This window comes from Cetorhinus maximus, chromosome 30, assembly GCF_964194155.1.
Source record: "Cetorhinus maximus chromosome 30, sCetMax3.hap1.1, whole genome shotgun sequence".
Classification (NCBI taxonomy): Eukaryota; Metazoa; Chordata; class Chondrichthyes; order Lamniformes; family Cetorhinidae; genus Cetorhinus; species Cetorhinus maximus.
Window position 1 is genome coordinate 12,237,390 of NC_135908.1, and position 25,437 is coordinate 12,262,826.

The 25,437-nt window shown below is 45.4% G+C and overlaps 1 protein-coding gene across 2 annotated transcripts in view; it reads left to right on the forward strand.

The window, feature by feature from the left end:
• Positions 1-25,437, forward strand: part of LOC144670077 (protein-lysine 6-oxidase-like) — a 76,256-nt gene that overhangs the window by 21,594 nt on the left and 29,225 nt on the right. For both annotated transcript variants that reach the window (XM_078532471.1, XM_078532472.1), the window contains exons 2-3: positions 4,317-4,425; positions 10,593-10,730. In XM_078532471.1, coding sequence (XP_078388597.1) covers positions 4,317-4,425; positions 10,593-10,730 — 247 coding nt within the window. The remainder of the gene's footprint in view (positions 1-4,316; positions 4,426-10,592; positions 10,731-25,437) is intronic.

The window sequence follows — 25,437 nt, forward strand, 5'->3', positions numbered from 1 at the left end:
TGGGTAAATTGTTGATCTAAGAGGAGAATATTTGCAGCTGGCCCCCTAAAAGATTAACAAAATGACAGAGGTTATATCCTCCTCGCTTGATTTCTTCCTCATAAAGTAAATTCTTTGAAGCGGATGTAAATATTTAGGCCTTTCATATATTTATACGTCAACAGTGCTCACAGCCTGTTTTCAAAATCTGAAAAAAAAATGCCCGGCATTAGATGTGAGCACAAGTGAAGGGTTAGAGCAATAGTGTTCCTGCCCCCTTGGTCCATCTCTAATTTCTGTCTAGCGAGGTTCTGCTCTGAGAAGTAGCTGAATTTCCCTTTAAGGTCCCAAGTTGAGCCCCATATTCGGGCTTGAGCTCGTAAACTAAGCTGATAGCCCAGGTTCAGCAAGTACCGCATTGGTTTTTAATTCATTCATGGGATGTGGGCATTGCTTGGCTAGGCCAGCATTTGTTGCCCAGCCCTAATTGCCCTTGAGAAGGTGGCGATGAGCGGCATTATGGTAGGTACTGTCCTCCGAGATGTTAAACTGACACCTCCCTCATCTGCTCCGATGGCTCAGATGAATGCCAGCAATCCCTTTCGAAAAAGGGCAGAGACTTTTCCTGATGTCCCGCTCAACTTCCTCCCTCAGACATTCCCAGACTGCTCTCGAGCAATCTTGTTACCTTACATTGAACGTCCACCCCAGAATCAGGCCACTTGGCACAACCAGTCCAGTCCATGCCTATATTTATGCTCCACTCGAGCCTCCTCCCATCTTTTCTCATCTACATATCTCACTGTAACCCTCTATTCCCTTCTCCCTCGTACATTTGTCTAGCTTCCCCTTAAATGAATCTATACTATTTGCTTCAACCACTCCCTGTGGTAGCAAGGTTCTTGGGTGAAGACATTTCTTCTGAATTTCCTATTGGGTTTCTTAGTGACTATCCCAAATTGGTGGTCTCCAGTCATGTCCTTCCCCACTAATGGAAACCTCTCTCTAAAACCTGCATTCAAAATGGCTGCCAAGGTCATCTACGTAACAAGTCCATGAATGTGAAGGTTATTGATTGAATGTGAAGTACTCTGAGGTTTTAGAGGGGTGATGAAATTGGCCAGAAAATGCCACCTTTTCCCTTAATTTTCGTTCAACTAGTTCAACGTAGTAAATTTCAAAAAATTCACTCACGGGATGTGGGTGTTGCTGGCTAGGCCAGCATTTATTGCCCATCCCTAATTGTCCTTGAGAAGGTGGTGGCAAGCTGGCTTCTTGAACCGCTGCAGCCCATGTTATCGTATAAATTCACTATGATTCGTGTCTGATAACTGGGATTGGTCAGATTAAATAAGTGGAGGCTCATTCCAATTCTGGCTGAGCTCCAAGATGTCTGGCACTGTAGTGCATGTAAGAACTGCACTCTCTCCTTAAGTAAGTGGCGGGGTTACCCTATCTTCCTCCTTCAGCCAAAATTACACAATTGAGTATAGGATCTGATGTTTGGGAATATGTAAGATTATCCTTTTCTATTGTATTTTAAAAGGTAGCCCAGCTGTGTCTTTCTACCTGGACCCTTGACTCCATAGATGTTACTGCACTGTTGTGTTGCTGGATTTAGTGAGGGCTGAGACAGAATGAGAACGTGAAGCAGTTAACCAGAGTTTGCTCCCAGCAGTAAAGATGACCATGAAGAACAACCATTCTGGCCTTAATTGGAAAATATGCTTGTTTTTATTCATATTTTCTGTGCCTTTCATCAAAGCCTGAAGTTCAAATTGAATCTTTGAAGAATTGGATGTAGCAAAGATGTTCCCGTGGTGGGGAAACCAAAACTAGATAAATAAATGTAAGATATTTACCAGTGGTAGGGTTGCCAACCCTGGCTGTTAATTCCTGGAGGCGTTGGCAGACGTGATGCCATGAAAAGCCGGTGGCATGGCGCGAGCGGGTTCCAGGTTTGACTTGGCTGTACGAATAGAGAAAATACAAATCCTGCCCCCTCCCCCAACTCTCACTGCTGCCCGTGCACAATAATTGGGGAGGCGGGGAGAGATACTGGGACTATCAGCGACAATAACATTTCAATCTCAACTGAGCAGCTACTTACCCTCTGTCACAGTCATGTGCAGCCGTTACTCTCCCCCTTTACCCCAACTTCTGCTGCTTCACTTGACAAGTCATGTCACTGGAGACCCCCTCCCCCATCCCCACCTGGCCCCACCCACCCCTGGTTGCAGTGTCCTCTGGGAATTGCAGTCTGCTCTCCGCCACGCTGGGAGAGAGAGAGACTACATTTCCCAGCCAGTGCCGTGGAACTCTCCTTCCTGGTTCTGGGGGTGATGATGATTGTGGGTCAAATGGACTCAACTCGCTCAATGACGTTCATGGGATTTTAAAAAAAAATCTCCCGGAAGGCTTTCCTTGGCCACCGGGAGATTGATGCCGATTCCAGGAGACTCCTGGCCATTCTGGGAGGGTTGGCAACACTAACCTGAGTTATTCAATATGGAACTCGGGAGCAATCTTGTCACCCGGAGAGTGGTTAGAATGTGCAACTCTCTACCACGTGGAACAGCTGAGGTGAATCGCGTCGATGCGTTTAAGGGGAAGCGAGATACGCACAGAAAGGAGAAAAGAGAACAGGAGGAGATGCTGATAGGGTGAAATGAAGAGGGAGGGGAGGAGCCTTGTGTGGAGCATGAACCTATTGGGCTAAATGGCCTATTTCTGTGCTGTACATGTTATGCAAGCTATTTTAGTAATATGGATATCCAAACAGGGAAGAACTGACTAACTAACTGAGCCTTCAGCTGGCCTATAGACCAAATGGGTGCTTGCCCACAAAGGCAGCTTACTTTGACAGCTGTTCCCAGCAACCAACAGCCTGAGGCAATGCAGTCGATGCTTTCTTTTTGATGGCTGCATTTGGGGGTTGTTGTCTTTTTTTGTCTTATTTGCCCTTGGAATGGGAACACTTCTGGCAAGGCCAGCGTTTATTGCTCATCCCTAATTGCCCTTGAGCTGCTGCTGGTGAGCTGCCTACAACCGAGTGGCAGGCTAGGCCCTTCCAGAGGGGGCAATTAAAACCTCTTTGCTGTGGGCCCGGAGTCACATGTAGGTCAGAGCAGCTAAGGACGGCAGATCTCCTCCACTGAAGGACACCGGGGAAGCAGATGGGTTTTTTATCCACAATCTGCTTCATGATTATTAATGAGATTAACGTTTTATGTCAGATTTATTCATGAATTGGATTTGAATACCCTCAGCTGCTTTAGTGGGATTTGAATTAATGTCTGTGGAGCATTAGTTCAGGCCTCTGATCTGCACAACTCCCCTCACCGCACTCTCCCCCCCCCCACCGCCTTGATATTATATGATGGTATTTAAAAGAGCAGACTTAAATCAAAGCTTATCTATAAATTGAGCCCAGTTATCTTTTCTATTCAGCTCTTGCCCCACTATCGATGAGGATCATTTAGATAACATGATTAGATTGACTGTAACTTAGGAATGATGTAAGATATTAAGAATTCAAGGTGTGACACAATCATGTAGATATCTCGACATGAGACGGGAGAGAAGGTGGTTCTTAAATATTAATCCCGGTGGCAGGGTGAAGGTGATTGAAGTGTACAGATAATGAGAAGTTAACAGAAGTGATTCTGTTGCTAGAACCTACATTGTTCCAGTACTGTGTTTGTTCTTGCAGGTTATAGAAATAAGCTATTTATTTTGACATTGCAACAGTAAATCACTGTCCCAGCCACCAGCCATTTTCACATTTTTCCGTTGGTTTCGGACGAGCTTCTCCAATATAAATTTTGACATATGTTGGCATATTCCTGGGTTCGACCCTGCAAGTTTTGGCATAGTCCCGGGGAAACCCTGCATATATTGGCACATTGCTCTGGACCCCTTTTGTATATATTGGCACATTCTTGAGGATTCACCCCTTCTAGCATATATTGGCACAATCCTAGGGACCTCCCCTCACACATACTTTGGCACGATCTCGAAACTGTGTGTCAATATTGGCGTATTCGTCAAAACCTCCCTTTCCTGCCTTCAGAAAGCCCATTCTAGCTACCTGAAAGGGTAACTGTGCACTGATGTATAGAGCAAGCATTTATGGTAGAAAAGGAAACACATAACCTCTTGCTAAGACAGAAATTGGACCCTGTGATCTCCTATAAGGCTGGGGGAGACCCCAGGTTGAAAACCTGCTCTGTTGGCCTGCAATGTGCAAACCCACACGTGTGATTCTTGGAGTTAAATTTGTTCAGATATTCATGACCGTTTTCTCTCCTTTTTGTCCCCCTCCATTTTTCATTTAGGTTTGCCTGACTTGGTGCCAGACCCATATTATGTCCAAGCCTCCACCTACGTGCAGAGGTCCCACTTGTATTCCCTACGGTGCGCAGCAGAGGAGAAGTGTCTGGCGAGGTACGTAGCCACATTCCAGACCCCTTTCACCGACCTTGCCGGTTTTTATTTGCTTCTTGAAGTCAGCCGTTCAACGAATCAGGATTCAGAAGATTTTTCCAAAAGGCAGTTAGCACAGAAAAAGTCTCAGTCACAGTCTTTTGCCCCCAAGGTCCTGGATTTTGATCAAACTCTTTCGGTTAAAGACAGAAGGCCTGAATTTTGCCTATGCCAGGTGGGAGCGGCCACGGAGCTGACTGCCACCCGCGATCGGCTCGGCACCGCCATTTTTACGCGGGCGGGTGGGCCAATGAAGGCCCGCCCAGCGTAATACGCGAGCGGTAGCGTTGAGCGCTACCTGTGCGGTCGAGGGGGAGGTAGGAGGGAGAGATGGGTCCAGCATACAGTTCGCACATGCGTGCGAGAGAGCGCTTCAGTCTCCCTGAGTCAGCTCCGTGCCTCAGGGAGATTGGAGCGCTTTTGAAATAAAATAAATAAATGGGATAAAAATTTCAGGAAACACGTTCCCCTTCATGTGACTGTGTCATCTGAGATGGGGGCGTGTTTTTATTTTTCAGACAAAGTTTTTATTTAATTGGTAAAAAGCTTTAGGAAACCTCATCCCGCTCGTGGATGAGGTTTCCTAAAAAAACGTAAAGGCCGCTTGGCCCTTTCGCCTGCCCCGCCCACCGTTAGGTTAGACGGGAAGTGTTAACCTGAAATGAGTTGCTTCGTTAATGGGCTTAATAGGCCTTTCAATCACCGGCAGGCGCCCAGCCGACTCCGCTGAGCGAAATATCGCGAGACAGCGCGATGATGGGATGCACGCCCGACGTCATCGCGCGCCACTTTACGCTCCGGCGTGTTGGGCCCGCCCCCGCACGCCGAATGTAAAATCCTGGCCGTAGAGTCTGCAATGGAGTGGAGTTTGTCTTTACTTCTTGGCGAACAAATTCCTGCCCTCCAGTCAAGTTGGAAGTGGGACAAAAGCTAGTTATCAAGTGGAATCTCACTCAGTTTATCGATCAGTTTCGATTCTACCAAGCCTGTCCCTTTAAATAGTAAAAAAAAAACTTGCACTGGATGTCTCAAAGTGCTTTACAGCCAATGGGCCACTGCCACTGTTGTAATGTAGGAAACATGACAGCCAATTTGCACACAGCAAACTCCCACAAACCAGCAATGTGTTTGTGACCAGACAATGTATTTTTGTATGTTGATTGAGGGATAGATATTGGCCAGGACACTGGGTTTGAAAATTTGAAATAATGCCATGGGATCTTTACATCCGCCCAAGCAGGCAGATGGGGCCCCAGTTTAATCCGAGAGATGGCACCTCGGGCACTGCAGCATGCCCTCGGTACTGCACTGGAGCGTCGGCCTTGATTTTTGTGCTCAAGTCCTGGAATGGGACTTGGTTCTTGAAACGTGTGACTCCGCGGTGAGAGCGCTACCCCACTGAGCCATGGCTGGTACAATATAGTACAAGCAAATATTATTAAACAGTGCTGCCCCAAATGCAACAGGGGAACAAAAAAGGCCTGAAATTGTCCCTCATGGTTACCAGATGACTGCAGCTCCCACAACAGTCAAAAAGCTTGACACTATCCAGGACAAAGCAGCCCCGCTTGATTGGCACCCCATCCACAAACATTCACTCCCTCCACCACCGACCCACAGTAGCAGCAGTGCGTATCATCTACAAGATACACTGCAGGAATTCACCAAGGGTCCTTGGACAGCACCTTCCAAACCCACAACCACTACCACCTAGAAGGACAAGGGCAGTAGATAGATGGGAACACCGCCACCTGGAAGTTCCCCTCCAAGCCACTCACCATCCTGACTTGGAAATATATCGTTGTTCCTTCACTGTCATTGGGTCAAAATCCTGAAACTCCCTCCCTAAAAGCACTGTGGGTGTACCTACACCACATGGACTGCAGCGGTTCAAGAAGGCAGCTCACCTCCACCTTCTCAAGGGCAACTAGGGATGGGCAATAAATGCTGGCCCAGCCAGCAAAGCCCACATTCAATGAATGAATTTTTTAAAAAGTTAGGAAACTTAAGTTAGCAGGTCAGTGGGTGCATGCAATATCCCCATGTAGACCTAATAATATTAGAGAGCTGAATGGTCAGTATGAAACTCTTTCGAGTTATCAACAGTCACAGATTGCAACTCTTTCGAGTACAATCACAGTTCTTGGTTTCCGGGAGTGGGACATGAACCCACAACCCTCTGATTCAAAGGCGAGGGTGCTATGAACTGAGCCACAGCTGACACCTCCATGGTCAGTATGAATGCAATCCTTTCCAGGCATCCCTGTTAATAGTGTTTGAATTGTATTATTAAGGTTGAGGATGTACAGGTGAAGGGCATTGATTGATTAAGTACCTTGAGCACATATAAAGAAGGACTAGGGGAGATGGTGGCACAGTGGTAATGCCACTTGACGAGTAATTCAGCGGTCCAGGCTATCCATGACTGGTGGGTGCCGTGGGGCCTGGGGTGCATCATCACCCCATGGAACGATATTTTGATTGGATTTTTTGTAAGTTTCCTTTCGAAATTTTGTGTTTTTTTTAGTGCTTTTTTAGTGTTTTAGTGCCCCACTAGGAACTGTCATCCCCTCTCGTTAGTTTATTTTTGATTATTGGTTTCATTTAAAAGAGACTATAAACAACAACTAGGCGAGATGGTGGCATAGTGGTAATGTCACTGGGCTAGTAATCCAGAGGTCCAGGCTATTGCCCTGGGGACATGGGTTCAAATCCCACCCTGGTAGCTGGTGAAATTTAAATTCAACTTTTAAGTTGTTAATTATTCTATAATATTTTACTGGTATGCTCAAAAGAGAATAAAGAAAGATCATGTCCTTGGAGAGGGAGCACGCAGTATCTGCTGGTACCCTTGAGGCCTTCTGTGGCTGGTGAGCACCGCTGGGGATAGGGTGCATCATCAGTCCCGGGAATGTTATCTTAATTTAATTACATAAGTTTCCTTTAACGTTTTGTCTTTTGTTACAGTGCCTCTTTAAGGAGTGGTTCTTCAGTTAATTAGTTTATTTGTTTTAGGCAAAAGTGTATAAAGAGACACTCCTTTAAAGTGTTGCTTTTTGTTGGTGACCCTTTAAGGGGTGGGTCACTAGTTAATGACTATGTTTCTGGAGATGGAGCACGTGGTGTTCACAGTATATGAACGGTGGGCACCACAGGGGCTGATATTTCAATTTAATTTGATAAGTTTTCCCTTAAAGTTTTTTGAGCTTTGTTACAAAGCCCCTTTAAGGGGTTGTTAATTAGTTATGCTCAAAAAGACTAGGCTACACAGCTGTGGCTCCATGGTGGGGTACAATACCATTTGAGTCAGGAGGTTGTGAGCTCAAGGCCTACTCCAGAGATTTAAGCACAAAATCCAGGCTGATACTTGGAGCACTGAACTGGCAGAGGTTACGCCTTTTAGGTGAGATCTGTCTGCCCTCATGGGTGGGTGTAGAAGATCCTATAAAGAAAGACTTCTGGGGCACTGGGTGTTAGTGCGTAGGAGGCTGACATATGGAATGTTGCGTTCTGTAAATAAACCAACTATCAACAAAAGGATTTGTATCTAGTTTCATACGTCACCATCTGGCTTGGGATTTAATTAACATTCCGCACATATGATATTACAACTTTCTCCTGAATTAACCTACTTCAGGCGCAGAATGTCAACCAAAAATGACCCTGTGGACAAATTTGAACTCTGGGTTTTAAAGGGAGCAAAAAATTGGCAAGTTACAGACCTGAAATTCAAAAGGAATCTGGCCTCTGTTATTCATTTGTGGGATGTGGGTGTCACTGGCCACATTGGCTTCCCCGTCTCTAAGTGCCCTTGAGGAGATGGTGGTCATGGCTGCAGTCCATGTGGTGGCGGTAATCCCACAGTGCTGTTGGGTAGAGAGCTGCAGGATTTTGACCTAGTGACAATATCAGAGTGCCGATACATTTCTGCCGATTGGAAATTGAATAAATTACATGTAAATTGCTTGAAATTTTGCTTTACAATTAGCTCTCGCCCTGCTGCTAATTGCATGAAACAAAAACAGAAAATGCTGGAAAAACTCAGCGGGTCCGACGGCATCTGTGGAGAGAAAGGCAGAGTTAACGTTTCAAGTCCGTATGACTTCTTCAGAGCTGAGAAAGAGTCATACGGACTCGAAACGTTAACTCTGTCTTTCCACAGACGCTATCAGACCTGCTGACTTTTTCCAGCATTTTTTTGTTTTTGTTTCATTTACTTTGATCTATTGTTTCATCTCCACCTTTTAGCCCATTTCAATCCCTTCCCCCTACCCCACCCACACTAGGGCCATCTGCCACTAGCTTGCTTCCCTTAATGTCCCCATTAGCACATTCCTTTAGATAATATCACCACTGTCAACACCCCTTTGTCCTTTTGTCTATGACATCTTTGGCAGTCTCTTCTTGGCCTCCGCCTATCACTGGCCCCCTATCGAGCTCTCCTGTCCCACCCCCTTCTACCAGCTTATATTTCATCTCATTTCTATATGTCTTAGTTCTGGTGAAGGGTCATACGGACTCGAAACGTCACCTGTATCCCTCTCCGCAGATGCTGTAAGACCTGCTGAGTTTTTCCAGGTATTTTTGTTTTTGTTGTGACATATTTTACTGGTTTGTTTCAATGGTAGCAGTCTCCCTTTTGAGTCAGAGAGTTGGAAGTTTAAGACTTACTCCAGGACCTGAACATGTAACACAGATGGTGAGAGATTGCTTATGCTGTTTGGAGAATCTAGAACACAGGGGCGCAGTCTCAGGATAAGGGGCTGATCGTTTAGGACTGAGCTGAGGAGAAATTACTTCACTCAAAAGGTTGTGAATCTTTTGAATTCTCTACCCCAGAAGGTTTGTGAGTGTTCCATCATTGAATACATCAAATATATTTATAAACATATAAACAGGCTTTTGGTGTCTCAAGGAATTGAGGGATATGGGGAATGGGCAGTTGAAGTGGAGTTGAAGCCAAGATCAGAATGGCGGAGCAGATTCTATGGGTCCTATGGTCTACTGGTCCTATTTCTTGTGTCCTTATAGATGGACAGATCCACGTAGTACTGAGGGAATATTGCATTGTTGGAGAGTTGGTTAGCTCAGTTGGCTAGAGTGTGATGTAGAATGATGCCAATAGCACAGGTTCAACTCTTGTACTGGCTGTGGTAATTCATGGAGGCCTGCTTCCTTGTCTTGTCCCATGCTTGCAGAGTGGTGCCCCTTCAGCTATAAGTAACCAATTTCCTCTCTCTAAAGGAGAATATTGCATGTGGCCCATTGTGGACTATGGCTATCTTGAGCACCTGAATATGAACGTTAACAAAATAGAAAATTATGCACACATCAGGTGACCTTAATTTAAATATTAATTTCAAATGTATTGTTTTTATTAGTTCAGCTGTGGCTTAGTTGATAGCATTCTCGCCTCTAGTCGCAAGGTTCCGGGTTCAAGTCCCACTCCAGAACTTGGTCACAAAAATCAAGGCTGATGTTCCAGTGCAGCGCTGAGGGAGTGCTGCACTGGCAGAAGCACCATCTTTCAGATGTGATGTTAAACCATTAGGCCTACTCGGGTGGTCGTGTAAGATCCCTGTGGCACTATTTTAAAGATGAGCGGGAGACTTCTCCCCGGTGCCCTGGCCAACATTTACGCCTCAATCAACATCACAAGAACGATTATCCAGTCTTTATCACGCTGCTGTTTGTGGGAGTTTGCTGTGTGCAAGTTGTCTGTCACATTTCCTACATCACAATGGGACTACACCTCAAAAGTATTTCATGGGGTATAAAGCACCTTGAGATGCCCAATGGTTATGAAAAGAGCTATACAAATGCAGGTTTTATTATAAGAAAGAGATATAGCACTGTTCACGACTGAGGACATCCCAAAATGTTTTACAGTCAATGAAGTACTTTAAAGGTGTTTTAATGCAGAAAATTCTGTTAATTTAGAGATTTCCCCAACATCTTTAAATAGTGAAAAATGCATATTGTCTGCTTAAGATACAAGTCCCCCACCCCCCAACCCTGCCTGTCAGATTCTTTAGTTTATGAATTACATCCGCGCAAAATTCGTTGACAGCTTTGTGGTGTATTCTCTTAGCACAGGCTCAGACCAAGCTTTCTCTTGTCTCCTTCAGCTCTGCGTACACTTCTGAGGCCACAGATTATGACATCAGGGTTCTGCTGCGGTTCCCCCAGAGGGTAAAGAACCAAGGGGTCGCTGACTTCCTCCCGAACAGACCTCGGCACACTTGGGAATGGCACAGCTGTCACCAGTAAGTCCACCGGAATGACATTGTGCGGGGGTGTCGGGATTTAAATAACCCTTTGCAACAAAGGGGCAAATTAGAATCTTCATTTGCACGAAACCTGTGTAAGCACTGTTAGCCCAGGGATTCAATTAAGATAAAATTACGCCTACACGGCAGCTATTATTGCTGTACGATGAAAATGACTTGAGAACTTTGTTGGAAAGATTACAGCTCATTTAAAATGTCAAGTGAAAAGGTTAAGATGGCGACTGTTAAATGGAATAAATAACGGCAATTGATGTGTCTTTCATAGTTAACTAGCAGTCATTAATATTTATTGAGGATTTTTTTTTCTGATTGTATTTGTTCCAGATTCACTGCCTATTGGTTTCCATTTCACATTCTGTTTACGTGCAGTGCTTAAATATTGCACCCTAGGGTGTGCTTGAAGTTGTATCTAGCAGGTTTGTGTCAAGTAATGAATCTATGTCAAGTCTTTCATTTTGGGTAAATCATTGTGAGATAGTATAAAACAACGTTGAATCGGCTTGTTTAATTATATAAATAAAGTGAATGGCTAGTCAGTATTAAGGCCCACATTTCTACTATTGTGTACAACAATCTGTACTTCTCTTTCCCTTGACCCGTACACAGATGAAGTACTGTTCTTGAATAGTTTTTAAAAAAAGGAGCAGGAAAACTGGTAATGAGAGACTGTACTTGGCACTAGACGCCGTTTGAGCAGTACCATCTGAGCTTTAATAGAAATAAAATGAATTAATTCTTTACTGCGCCGTTTCATAAACCTTCTTATTAAGGGAGGAGAATCAAAATTGGGGTCAGCTCAGCTGTAAAGAGCGGTGATTGCAAATATTTTAGTGTGTTAATTGTGCTTTTGGCCTTGAATTAAGTGCGTCAAGAAACCAAAAGGTGTATCTATCCAATCTTCACCTCTTCCCATCACCTATGCAAATATCATCTTTAGTACAAAGGTATTAATTAATTTTCAAATGTTGCATATTTTTAGAGATAACCTAATGTAAGATGGCATACAATTGATTCTATAGCATCCTTTAAGATCAGACACAGATTTTCATCTTTTAGATCATATGATGTGCTATTATCTAATGACTGGATATAGCATCAAATTGGTATTCCTTTTGTAAATATTTGAATAGCTCAGCACTCTACCACCCATTACTAAAACAGGACTCGTTACAAGATTGACTGCAATGCTTATTAGTCGGCATTAATTCCTTAATCTTTTGATCTGGTGCTGGTTATTTAAACATTTGCTAAACAAAATCGCCTAGCGATGGCACTCAGTTTGCTTAAATATTCCTCTGCACAGCACTTGTGACAATGTACGGCTGTGAAAACTGGACCCTCAGGAAGAGTGAAGAGGCTCGAATAAGAACATTTGAAGTGAAAAGCCTCAGACGCTTATTACATGCCATGGACACCAAGCGGATAAACGAGTGGGTGCTCGAGAAGGCTGGTGTGAAGAGGAGCTTGTTTGAGGCAGCGATATCTGGGAAGCTCACACATTTTGGACACTTGATGGGAACAGGAGGGGGGAGTGTTTGGAAAAAGAGGTGACGCGAGGCAAAACACCTGGAAAACGTGGACAAGGAAGACCCAAGATGGCATGGATGGATAACACCAGAACGTGGACTGGCCTCTCTATGGGACAGGCGGTGAGGGCAGCAGAGAATAGAAATCAGAGGAGAAAGATTGTTCATCATGTAGCCAACCCTTGAATAAGAACAGGTTTTCACTTGTGTTGGGTAGGGTTCTGCACCTCCTGCTGTACAATCTTAGCTGCATCAAAGAAGCTGGTAAAGTTCCCTTTTCACTTTCTAGGAACTGGGTATTGAATGAGTCGTGATTCGACCTGCAGTGTGTCGGGGTACAAACTTGCCATCAGTGAACAGATGGAGTTGGCTGGACCCGCCTGTTATACAACCTGCTTGGTGCTCTGTTTTGTTGAAGTTACTGGAACTAAATATGGGGAGGAGTGCATAATGGACAACTGATGCAATACTACCCGCTTAGCATGACTGTCCAAGTCTGCCTGCTTAGCGTGAATATATAGCTTTTTTAAAACTTAAACATCTTACTTAAAGCGATTCAAAAGGCAGAGGGAACGTTTAACAATCCTGGAAGTAAGGCTCATATGGAAACTTGGCCTCTGCTTGCCCTCCCAAGACCAATTATTCAGCCAATGGAGTGCCAGAATACTAAAGTTTGACACGATTACATCATAGGTACATTGAGGCCAACCCTGGAATCGCCTCTAAGTTGTCAAAGTGGGACAGGCCGTGGAATTCATTATGCCAGCAGCTCAATTACATCCAGATGCAGTAACTGGTCTGCGCTGCTGTGAACATGAAGTGGGACTTGATCCAGCCTGCTTTATCTTGACCTTGCTAAGTTAAACCTCCATGCTGGTGAGTTGAAAGATTCCGTGGCTTTGACCTGTTTAAAGAAAACGCTCCTGGCCTCGCCCTTTCCCTTAAAGCGTTGGAAATAACGTTCTTGGAGCAATATGGGTTGACTCTTAAATGCCCTCTGAACAAGGACAATTAGGGATGGGCAGTAAACACTGGCCTAGCCACTGATGCCCATATCCCCATGAACGAATATTTAAAAAAAAAAAAATTCTTTCACCCCTGGGATTCAGATTCAAATTAAACCCAGACTAAAGCCTGGATTTTCGCCCCTCAGTTGGGTAGCGTAAGTCAGGAAATTCCTCGGCTCACAGCAACCGCCTTGGGAGAGAGCCCCCCAAATGGCGCCATCTTGGCTCCGGGGGAGGTGGCGGTAGTGGTGGTGGATGCAGGATAGAGTCGGGCCTGCTGCCCTGGATGCTGACCTGAGGCCGCCGCAGGGCTGCTGAGTGCCACGGTGAGATGTTTAAAAGGCCCACCTTGGTTCTCTAGAATGTTGACCCAGTTGTTTTGTTTAAAATTTTAGGCTGCCTAGCCTTCACCCCTCACCACCCACCCTGCCCACTTTCCATGCCCTCATTCCAACTTAATGCCAACTCATGCTGCCCCACCTGCCATGCCAACTCACCCAGTATCCACCATAAGCAGACCTCAGGAGATGAAATAAAGTGAAGATCTAAATATTTATTACAGCCTTCACTATATTAAACACTCCCATTCTTGAAATGCTATTTGAAACTTTTAAATCTCCTCAAGTGCTTAATCCCCAATAAAAAAAAATAAACTTCTATTCATAACCTCATATCAAAGACAGCTGATCATTACATAACCTCTTTAACCTGCTAATCAAACTGTGAAGTAAAGACCCGCTGCTAAGATAATTAAAGCTTGTGGAAAGCAGCCCAGCATTCATAATGATAGCTGATGGGGAAATGTCAACAAACAGCTAGTGCAACTGCTAGAACAGAGATAAAAGCAAAGAACTGCGGATGCTGGAAATCCAAAACAAAAACAAAAGTCCCTGGAAAAACTCAGCAGGTCTGGCAGCATCGGTGGAGAAGAGCACTAGAACAACAGAGTTTTCTCAACTTTCTCTGACACGGGCAGACTGTTTTTATTATTTTTAAAGGACTGGAGATTTAAATAACTCCTCATCATGACAATTTTACAGGGCCTCATCTGCCCTTCAAGAGCATTTATGCCTAACAATTTGTGATTCCCACGCTGTGGGTTAATGCACCTGTTAGAGTGAAAATGGGGTCTATTTGAACTCAGCGAGGCCATTTGAATTCAGTGCTGAGTTTGGGTTTCCTGTGTATGTGAGTCACGCCCCACCCCCTTTCCTTTCCTGGTGAAAATGGCATCTATCAGAAATGTGTGCAGGACTTACACATCTCCATGAAAATTCAGGCCTAATAGACTTCTCCTTTCTTGGGAGACTGATGGAAAATGAGTTTAGGGAGCTATAATTCTAGCCTGATCAGCAGTGATCCATAGTACAAACTTCTTCCATATTTATCACCAAATGTGGTTATTTCTAGGAAAAGCCGCAGTGTTCTTTGATTTTGCAAGCAACCTCCCACCATTATTCCACTTAAACCCAGACCAAAAATGTGACAGATATGAATGCATCTTTCTCAATGATTACCCAGCAGGTTGCCCTGTGCTTAATGGTTCATTTTGCGAGGTGACTTCCAGTTATTACCAGCTGGTGCTCACTAACGTCACTGAGAAAGAAAGCTGTGGATTGCTGGGAGATATCCGTGGGCTGATCACTTGGGCAGGAAAGGCGAAAATGGAATTCAATCCCAAGAGGTGTGAGCTGTTGCATTTGGGGAGGACAAACAAGGCAAGGAAATATAAACTAAATCGTCGGATTCTGAGCAGTGTGAAGGAACAAAGGGACCTTGGAGTGCGTACCCCAGACTCTAGAAGGTTGCAAGAGGTGGTCACTAAGGCATACTTCATTTGCTGAGGTTTATGGCAGGGAGGTTATTGCTAGGAATGGAATGGTGGGAATTGACAGAAACAAGTACGGTAAAATTTCTGTTACCTGGTACTCTACCAACTGAATTCTCTGTTAACTGGAATTCTGGGGTCGGGTCTGTCTTTCGATTGGAGCTGTCAAACTCACCGGTAATAGTTATTGGCGGCCTGAGCTCGTTCTGGTTCCAGTGTCCCCCTGCTCTGCAACGCCTTCTCCTCTCGGTGCCGCTCACTCAATTCACCTCACATCTCAGTTAACCGGCACGTTTGATTAACTGGCCCCTCTCATTCCCGGAGCTGTTGTAGAGTAGATTTTCCAGGCAGCTTTTCTTGGTGGAAGCATTGATCTTTATTTACAAGGCAGCAGCAGCAGCTACATGGGTGCATCAAACTCTGTAACTAAAGAAGAACTCTCTCCTCGAGGTTCCCCACACTGCTAACTCGTTGGTTTACACAGCTCGTGTGATCTTACAACACAGCGTTATTCTTAAAGTTACAGTACTATGTTTTTCAGAACTATGATTACTACAACCGCATAGCAGAGATTTTCACGTACTTGGTGCCCTCGGGCAAGACAAAACATGAGGTAGCCATCCACCCAAACTGCCAATACCATGAGTTTCTAAGGCAGTGTATCAACAATCTTTGTTCCCAAGAGCAATCCCACAATGGAACAAGTTGACAAAGAAAACAGTCACAGCCCCATCCCTTGAAACCTTCAAGACCCACCTTTAGATTATTTCCAATTATAGGTTTTCATCATCAGGACCGCCGTCTCAGTAGGTTATGTCTGGTTTAGCTAGCGCTACCCATATAAATATTGGAGCAACAGGGATATTAGTTTGCGATGCTGACACAACTAAAGCAGAAGGAGTCCGCATAAAACACCAGTTAAACTGCAGCTAGCATATACCTACTGTTCTCGTCACTATTATAGGAGGGATGCGATCGCAATGGGGAGGACACAGAGGGGATTTACAAGGATGGAGAATTTGAACTGTGAGAATAGGTTGGATGGGCTGGCTTTGTTTTCTTTGGAACAGAGGAGACTGAGGGGAGACTTAATAGAAAATTATGAGGAGCCTAGACAGAATAGACAGGAAGGATCTATTCCTGTTAGCAGAGAGGCCAATAACCAGGGTGTATAGATTTAAAGTGATCGGTAAAAGTATTAGAGAGGAGTTGAGTACTTCTTTCACTTTAACCGAGGATGTTGTGGGTCTGGAACTCACTATTTTAAAGGGTGGCAGAAGGAGAAACTCCCACCACATTTAAAAAATACTTGGATAAGCGCTTGAGCTGCTAACCTACAGAAAACATTTCCCCTAAGCTGCACATGTGCATGGCTGCACAGCAGTCCGGAGCTTACTGCGCAGGAGGCATGCCAGAAGTGGCTCCTTTAAGATGTGCAGCTGTAAAGCAATCTTAAAGGGACTGCGCACAGCATAGGGAAATTAGAGAGAACGTTGGCCCTGGATCAGGAGCTAGAAGGTCACTTTTAAGCTGGTTAGCTCCTTTTCAGCCTGTACAATCACAATGGGCTAAATCTGTGTCACACATTTTTCAATGTTATGTCCTGCTTCTTTTTGGTTTTCGAAGAAACAGGGTCTATCAGCCGTCAATCACATTAATAAGCTTTTTCCCTCCTGGCTGGAGATTTGCCGGCTGGTCATAGTTGCACAACAGCAAGCTTGTAAACTATGTGAAATATTCCTAACAAACAAGTCCGAAGTTTGTGACTACAAAGGCCTGACTGTACCAGTGCGGATAAACGATCTTCAAGTTTGTGCAAGTCCACGGCAACGCTTTTCCTTTCTGCTCAAATGTCATGACAGCAACTGCAAAAAGCAAGAGAAACTCCTGTAACTGAAATGTTAGCTGCTGAAAAGAAGAGGATAGAATTGGGTCGGCAGCCTAATTGTTCAAACGTCAAAATGGGAAACCAGAGCCTACATTTACTCGCTGACATATCAGACAACAGAAATAGCGATGGATTTTGAACCTGTTCTGTAATTTGGTCCCTGTAGATCACTATTTTAACTAATAGCCGTGCTTCAGCCGAAGTAATATTGGGTGGGGTGTAAAACTGGTGCTCTACCCAGTCCTGTGGGCATTCAGTTCAATTGAAATTGAATTCTTACAATTTCAATAAGTATAGTTTAAGAAAAAGGACTCGCTTTTATATAACACCCTTCATGACCATTGGATGAAATACATTTTTCTGAAGTGTAGCCAATTGGCACTTTGCAGTCTCCCACAAACAGCAATGTGATAATGACCAGTAGTCTGTTTCTTGTGATGTTGATTGAGGGATAAGTGTTGGCCAGGACATTGGGGATGTCTCCCCCTGATCATCTTTGAGATCTTTTGTATCCACCCACACAAGCAGGCAGAGCCACAGGCTAACGTCTCATTCGAGAGCACGCACCCCTGACACTGTGGTGCTGCACTGGAGTGTCAACCTTGATTTTTGCACTCAAGGCCTGGAGTGAGTCTTGAACCCAGGACCTTGTGAGTCAGAGATGAAAGTCCTGAGCCACCACTAAATATACTTACGGCTGCTTGGGTCAATTTTAAATCCTCGGGTAGATGCCTGAATATTGTGAGATTGGTTCCTGGTTGTTGCAGGAAAGGAAAATGATAGAGCTGTTTATCTAAAGTATTTCACTGTGCCTATGTTGACTGAGTTACCCACGTAACTAATTCTTAAGTCCTGACAAAAGGATTACCTGAGCTATTGAACTACAGAGCTGGCTCATGTGACCGTCATTTGGGACTGAGTCGTGGAATCTCCAGAGATCTTACTAGAAATGCCACAGGCTTCCAATTTAAAACTGTATTTGTTCACCTCTGTCTGTCCAGAGAGCTGCAGGTCACATAGAGTTGTCTTGTATACTGTCAGTTTCAGAGAAGGTCATTAGTGGTTCCTGGATGTTCCATTGTTGACATGAGGCAGGAAATCGTTTACAAGACATCGGGAAATAATGGCAAACAGGATGGGAAAAATAAGGGATCTCGGCAGCAATAACAAGAGAAGAACTGCAAAGGTGACGGACAGAGTTGTGACTGGTGTTTGAGCATGTTGATTTTTTGGGAACTGGTTGTCCATCATATCAGCTGAATAGAGACAAAATGCTTCTGGCATTCTAGGAGGGTGGTACAGCATGTTAGATTGTGCTTGGAATCTATGATTGAATTTAGTGGAGAGTCTGGAAACCCAGAATTCTTGTTACAATCCTCCAGTTGGATGAACACTTCTCCAATTAGTTGTTTGGCAGTACAGAACTTGAGTATGGCTGAAAAAAGCCTGAAAATAATCCTCAGTGGTGCTAAGAGTTATGCTAACAACCAATTTAAGATTGTCAGTCGAGCTTGCAGTATGGCGCATTTGCGTGGACTGGAAACTATATATACTAATACACAGTGCCCCCTTCTTTGCAGACAGAAAGAACATGTACACACATTGCGCCTGTTTCAGCTAAACAAAGTAAGTGACAACCATTCACTGGTGCATCCCCCAGGGCAATGCCTTGACCAATCAGAGTCAAGCTGTCTGGTTTAAATTGCAAACAACGCTCGGCAGTTAACTAGCAGTCACCATCCACTAGTGCATTCTCCATGGCAACACCAGTGCCAATCAGATCCCACTTGGCAACCAGTCAGCATTCTCTTCCCATACAGTATAAATATGTCGCCCCCCCCCCGCCCTGGCATTGGTATTTTCCTGCCAATTGCTCTGATGAGTGCAAGATGAAAAACTTCGACAAAAAAAGTCTCTTCTTTCAGCAATACTTCTCCAATTGGCCGTGGTCGCTTCCATTTCAAACGTGAGTTCCCATTGAAAACGCAGAGCAAATCATGAGGTCCCGAAGGTCCTGAAAGGTTGCGATTCTTGTGCGTCCAATGATGACAGAGACAAACGATGAATGAAGGATTTCCGCTTAAAATCCAAGCTTTTGAATGTATCACCAGGAAGCAGAATTGGACGTGAGGCCGTTTCACTAAGCTCCTTGAGTGACAATTTATTGGAACAGAAGCTTCTATAAATCCACACAAGCAGTCATGCCCAGCTTGTGCCTACCTTCCTTACTCTGTTCACCCTCCAGTGGATGGCGGGTATGTATTTAAAATCCCGAGCAATCCATTTGCTGGTTTGTGGTGAGCTTCCATGTGCTGCAAGTTTGAGTTGAAGCCATCTCAGTCCTTGATCAGAGATTCTAACCAGTGCGGTACCTGGAGGAGGAAATGGATGCACGAGCAAGGTCTGAACGTAATATGATTCCAAAAGAAATTTCTGGCTTCCTCAACCACCTTTGGGTAGTATTTTTGCCTCACTTAAACTGCCTATTGTAGCAGAACCAGCGGCAGCAACTGACTGGAAATAAACGGTGACTCATTTTTTTTATTTGTTCATGAGATGTCTGGCTAGACCAGCATTTGTTGCCCATCCCTAATTGCCCATGAAAAGGTGAGCCGCCACCTTGAACCGTACTGCGCTCTTGATTTAAGACGTGTAGAAACCGTTCACACGCATCCACGTTTATAACACAGAATAGGCAGCAATGTATCGCGCGCAAATGGAGCTGAATATTGGGCAGGACCATATAATGGTTGATGTGATACCCCCTCCACCTCATTGTGTGCCTATTAAGTTCTGCAGGGTCAGCAGAGGACTTTTGCTTCACTTCCTTACTCCAGAATAAAAGCAAAATACTGCAGATGCTGGAAATCTGAAATAAAAACAGAAGCCGCTGAACCAAACTCAGCGGGCTGTCTTATGAGGAAAGGTTGGACAGACTGGGCTTGTTTCCAACTGGAGTTTAGAAGAATGAGGGGTGATTTGATTGAAGTATGCAAGGTCCTGAATGGCCTTGACAAGGTGGACGTGGAATGGATGTTTCCTCTTGTGGGTGAGTCCAGAACCAGGGGGCACTGTTTTAAAATTAGGGGTCACCCTTTTAGAACAGACAGGAGGAGAAGTTTTTTCTCTCCGAGGGTTGCGCGACTTTGGAACTCTCTGCCTCAGAAGGTGGTGGAGACGGGGTCATTGAATACTTTTAAGGCAGAGGTAGGTAGATTCTTGTTAGGCAAGGGAATCGAAGGTTATCGGGGTTAGATGGGAATGTGGAAATCAACACACAAAAAGATGAGCCATGATATGGAATGGCAGAGCAGGCTTGAGGGGCCGAATGATCTACTCCTGTTCCTATTTCTTATGTTCTTATGTTCTAGGTCTGGCAGAACTGTTCTGTTGAAGGGTCATGAGGACTCGAAACGTCAATAGAGTTAACATTTCAAGTCGGTATGACTCTTCTCCAGAGCCATACGGACTCGAAATGTTAACTCTCTTTCTTTCTCCGCAGATGCTGCCGGACCTGCTGAGTTTTTTCAAGCGTTTCCTGTTTTTATCCCGTATTCCAGAATCTTGGTAACTCTGCTTTATTTTTTATCTGTAAATGCTGACGGGATCTATACGCACGAGAGTGGAATCCAGGCAAAGCAGACGAAGCAGAGCCCTTAGAGAGCTGACAAATGCTGGAACCTGTCAGTTCTCAGCTGAATAAGCCAGCTAAGTATTTACTTGTTCATGAAGCCAAGGCTTCTCGAGAATTTGACAGACTGGTTTGGTTAGATCTTTGCAGTTTAAAAAATTAGTTACTGACGGTTTTACGTCAGAAATAATAGCATGGAGCTGAATTTGACCTTCCCCTGACGGTGGGTATTCGGGCGCTCGAGCCTGTGAAATTCCTCAGATGGCCTTCCCACCACCCTCCCACCTCCCCTAAACCTGTCCAAAATCTGATGGTGGGAAGGGCGATCCCTGCCCGCTCATCCTTGCCCCAGTTGAGGCCCTTAAGTCATTAATTAATGACCACTTAAGTGCCGTTTCCCACCCAGGCGGTGAGGAGGTGTTCAGGAGCGGGAAGGAAGTCTGGAAAGTCACCCTGCTCAGGCCTTGAGTGGTAAAGGGTGAGGGGGGAGGCACCTTCAATGGCCTTTTTTCCACTTTGGGGTCCTTTCGCCACCACCCCCCACCAAACACGGTCTGCCTCCCGAGGGCGCTCCCTCTTGTCACCTCCCCCTCAGCAGCCCCTCCATTAAACCCCAACTCTCTCTCTCCCCACCCCTCTGAACCTCCCCAGCCCATCGTGAGGCCAACTGCACTTACCTGGTCCTGGACTCCGGGGTGGGGGGGGGAGGATTTTCCCCTCGTCAGGTGGGCGTGCCCGGGGAGTGGCCGCGCAACGATCCACCACCCGCGATTGGGCCCCGATTTCATGCTGCCTGGCCAATTAGCAGCCAGCCAGCGTGAGTCACATGCTGAGACGCTCAGCGCTGCCTTGAGGAGGGTGGGGGGTAGCGCGAGTGCTGAAGTCAGCCCTTCCATGGGGGTGCGCTTAGCAGAAGCTCCCTGAAGGTACAGAGGCCGCTTGGCCTGTTCGCCCCCCCCGCCATCCGTAAGGTTGGACGGGCAGTGAAACATTCGACTCAATTCATTGATGAAGAGCCTCCATAGGCTTTTTAATTGTTGCCGGGTGCGCTGCTGCCTCTCTCGCTCGTGCCCGCCGAGCGAAGTATCGCGAGAGTGCCCGATGACGTCGGGACGCTCGCCCGACATCTTCACGCACTGTTTTACTCCCGTTCGGGTCAGGAGCGCGCCCGCCCGCCCGACAAGGGAAAAAATTCCACCCCAGGGACTTTGAACCCGGCGACTGCTTGTAGTCCCGGTCCTGGCCACTTCTGCTACTGGCGCTGCCGAGCACTACGGAGCTGCCAGCCAATCCGATTGCGTCCGAGGCTTCATCCCGGGTGAGGGGGTGGAAGTCCCATCTCCAGCTAATTCATGCTCCTTGGCTAAGGGCCGGCCGGCATCGGTGAGGATGAGTTCTCCGCTGACTCTTCAGGCGGTGGGCGTGAGACCCTACCACCAGAAACAACCCTGCACGTTGGTTCAAAGGACACCACAGCAGTTGAGGGAAATTAAATTAATAATCGTCATGGACCTACCAGGTTGTAGTAAAATCCATCTGGCTTATAACGTCCTTCAGGAAATCTGCCATTCCTTACCAGGCCTGGCCTTCATATGACCCCCAGACCTACAGCAATGTGGCTGATTCTTAGCTGCCCTCTGAAATGGCCTAGCCAGTGCACATTCATTTCAAGATTAGCAATAAAAAATAAATTGCCACTTGGGTGTTCAATTTATTTAGGTATTTTGTTTTCATGTTCTTGTTGAATCTTCAAACGACGGTAATACACTGGCCCCCTTCCTGGCCTTCAAAGGGAAGTCTGGCTGAACGACGAGTAAATGGCCTCCCTAGACTTGGCCTGTTGTGATCCGATGGCAGCCTTTGAGGTGTCCTGAAGCGTTGCAGAAGTTGTAACCTCTGTTGGTGTTTCCTGCCTCTCTAGACAGTCACTTCCGCGTAAAGGAAGACCCTGTTCACAACCTCAGGAGGACCCAAATTGCCATTCCAGCCAGAGATGTGCTTTTGGAGTGCAGTTATCCGGCGTCCATTAACACGGTCAAGCCTGGCGTGGGGGCTCTGTGGTCCATTCAAGCGCGCGTTGGCCAAAGCTGGGATTCAACCCTGGCGTGTGAGGCATCGCAACAACTAAGCTACTTCTTATCTGCGATGTTAAAAGGATTCTGTTAAAGCAGCTCCAGCTTAAAGCAGTTGAAATGTGTGCATTCCAGTTAGTGCTGACCTTGATGTTGAAGGGTCGATCTCTGTCCTCTGGAACAAACACAGTGGGGGAAACTTATAAACACGCTTTCAAACTACAGAATTTACCGATAACACAGTAACAATTATTGTGAGCTGAACTTAGAAGGTTTACCAGGCTAATACCTGGAATGGGTGGAATGTCTTATGAGGAAAGGTTGGACAGGCTAGGCTTGTATCTGCTGGAGTTTAGAAGAGTAAGAGGCGACTTGATTGAACCATATAAGATCCTGCAGAGTCTTGACAGTGTAGATGTGGAGAGGATGTATCCTCTTGTGGGAGAATCTAAAACTAGGGGTCACTGTTTAAAAATGAGGGGTCACCCATTGATGACAGAGATGAGAAGAAATTATTTTCTGAGGGTCGTGAGTCTTTGGAACTCTCTTCCTCGAAAAGCAATGAAAGTAGAATCTTTGAATATTTTTAGGGCAGAGGTAGATTGATTCTTGATTAACAAGGGCGGAGTGAAAGGTTATCAGTGGGATGGAGGCTAAAATCAGATCAGTTATGATCATATTGAATGGCTGAGCAGAGTTGAAGGGCCAGGTGGCCTGGTCCTGTTCCTAGTTCGTATGTTCGATATCTTCATAATTCAGAATCTGACAGCACAGAAAGAGGCCATTTGGCTCATCAAAACTATGTTGGCTCTTTAAAAGAATTAGACCCGCTCCCCTGCTCTTAACTACCCAAAGTACAACCTGTGCAATGCAAGGAGCAATATCACACGATGCACAGCCCCTGGCCAGTGCAAGCTTATATCACTTAAAAAAAAGTCAGAGAATCGTAGGACGGTTACAGCACAGAAGGAGGCTATTCGGCCCATTGTGTCTGGGTCGGCTCTCCGCACCTGCAACTCACCGAGTCTCACTTTCCCCTCCCCCCACCCCTGCCCCCCGCCTTTCCCCATAGCCCTGCAATTTTTTTCTCTTCAGATAATGATTCGATTCTTTTGAGGGCCTCGACTGAATCTGCCTCCACCACACTGGCGCTCACAGGCAGTGCATTCCAGGCCCTAACCACGCGCTGCGTGAAATGTTTTTCCTCATGCCACCTCTGATTCTTTTGCTGTTCATCTTTAAATTGGTGCCCTCTGGTTCTCGGTCCTCCCGCCAACAGAAACAGTTTCTCCCTATCAAGTCTGTCCGGACCCCTCACGATTTTGAATGTTCTCCTTTCTCTTGACTGGCACTCAGAAATGCTCTCCTCAAAACCCATGTAACTTGCTAACTTTTGTTGGCAGCTCATTATGAGATCATTAGGAGGTGGAATATGTTGGCAGCCAGACTCGAGTTCTCTTGCCAGCTTCATATGGAACTGGTACTGAGTCAACCTCCTCGAGGAAAACATCTTGTGCACGATCGACTCCTTCATGAGTCATCGTGTTACTGAAGTGGAAGAAAAGTTCCTTTCAGGCTTTCAACAACTACGTGTGCCAAGTGATAATGTTTTCCAAGCTAAACATTTCTATCCGCATCCTCCATGTGTTTGTTATAATCCAGCACATAAGTGGGCTCGATATAGCAGCCCCGGTCTTTTGATCAAACGCAAAGATATCGCCAACCACCCCCCCCCACCTCCTTCAAGGGTGCATGATCTAGCTTGCCCTTGCATGCAACATGCCAGTAGAGCGCGCTTTGCAACAGTCCACGCCCCCAGCCATCTTGTATCTGCCGGGGAGTGGTGCGTGTTTTGCTTTCATTGTCATTGGCATTCGTGAAGCATTGATCCCCAGTCTTCAAAGGACTTAAGGGACAATAAGAAAGGGCTGTATTCACAAAGTAGTCTCTTGTTGGGATGGTCTCCCACTGCATTGAAGACCAGATGATGAACTACTTTGTGCTCGCTCATGACATTGCTCTCATCTCTAGATACTTACCACCTACACCAGCCACCGCTTTGAGGTTCATGAGCGTCATCTCTTTGATCCCAAATCACTGTCGAATGACATCACCCTGTCAGCCAATGAGTTGGAGGCGAGCTGAGGGCCACAACAGGAATTACAGCAACAAATTTATATGGCAGAATCTATTTAAATAAAGCACTTCAGCACTCCATTTACTTTACTCAGTCAGTAGCATCCATTTAAAAAAAAAGTCTCTATGAACTACAGTAAAAAAAATGCATGATCAAAACTACAACAAACTCTCCCAATAAAAGCAGTCTTATTTTTCCAGTGAGATACAGTGAGTGGAGGATAGTAATCTATTCCAGATTATGCACATAAAATCAAACCCAGACAGTTAGTGTGGTTGATGGGAACTACTCAATCACCTACATTCTGCCTGGGAATCGTGATGTCGCTATATGCAGCCATCTTTTATTGTTTTTCAGAGTTGGAAGCATGCATATTTTCTTTAAGAATATATGTTTATAACTAATGTTTGTCTTTATTAAGGTGAGGGATGCCAGTGGGTGGAATGTTTTTCCTTTTCCGATGTGCATGTTTCAGAAATAAACATTGCTATGACTGACCTAGTCCGGATTAAATGCAGGTTAAAACCCCAGTAACATATCTCAACTCTCGTTACAGAGAGAATTTTAGGCTCTATTTTCCAAGTGCTAATCTGA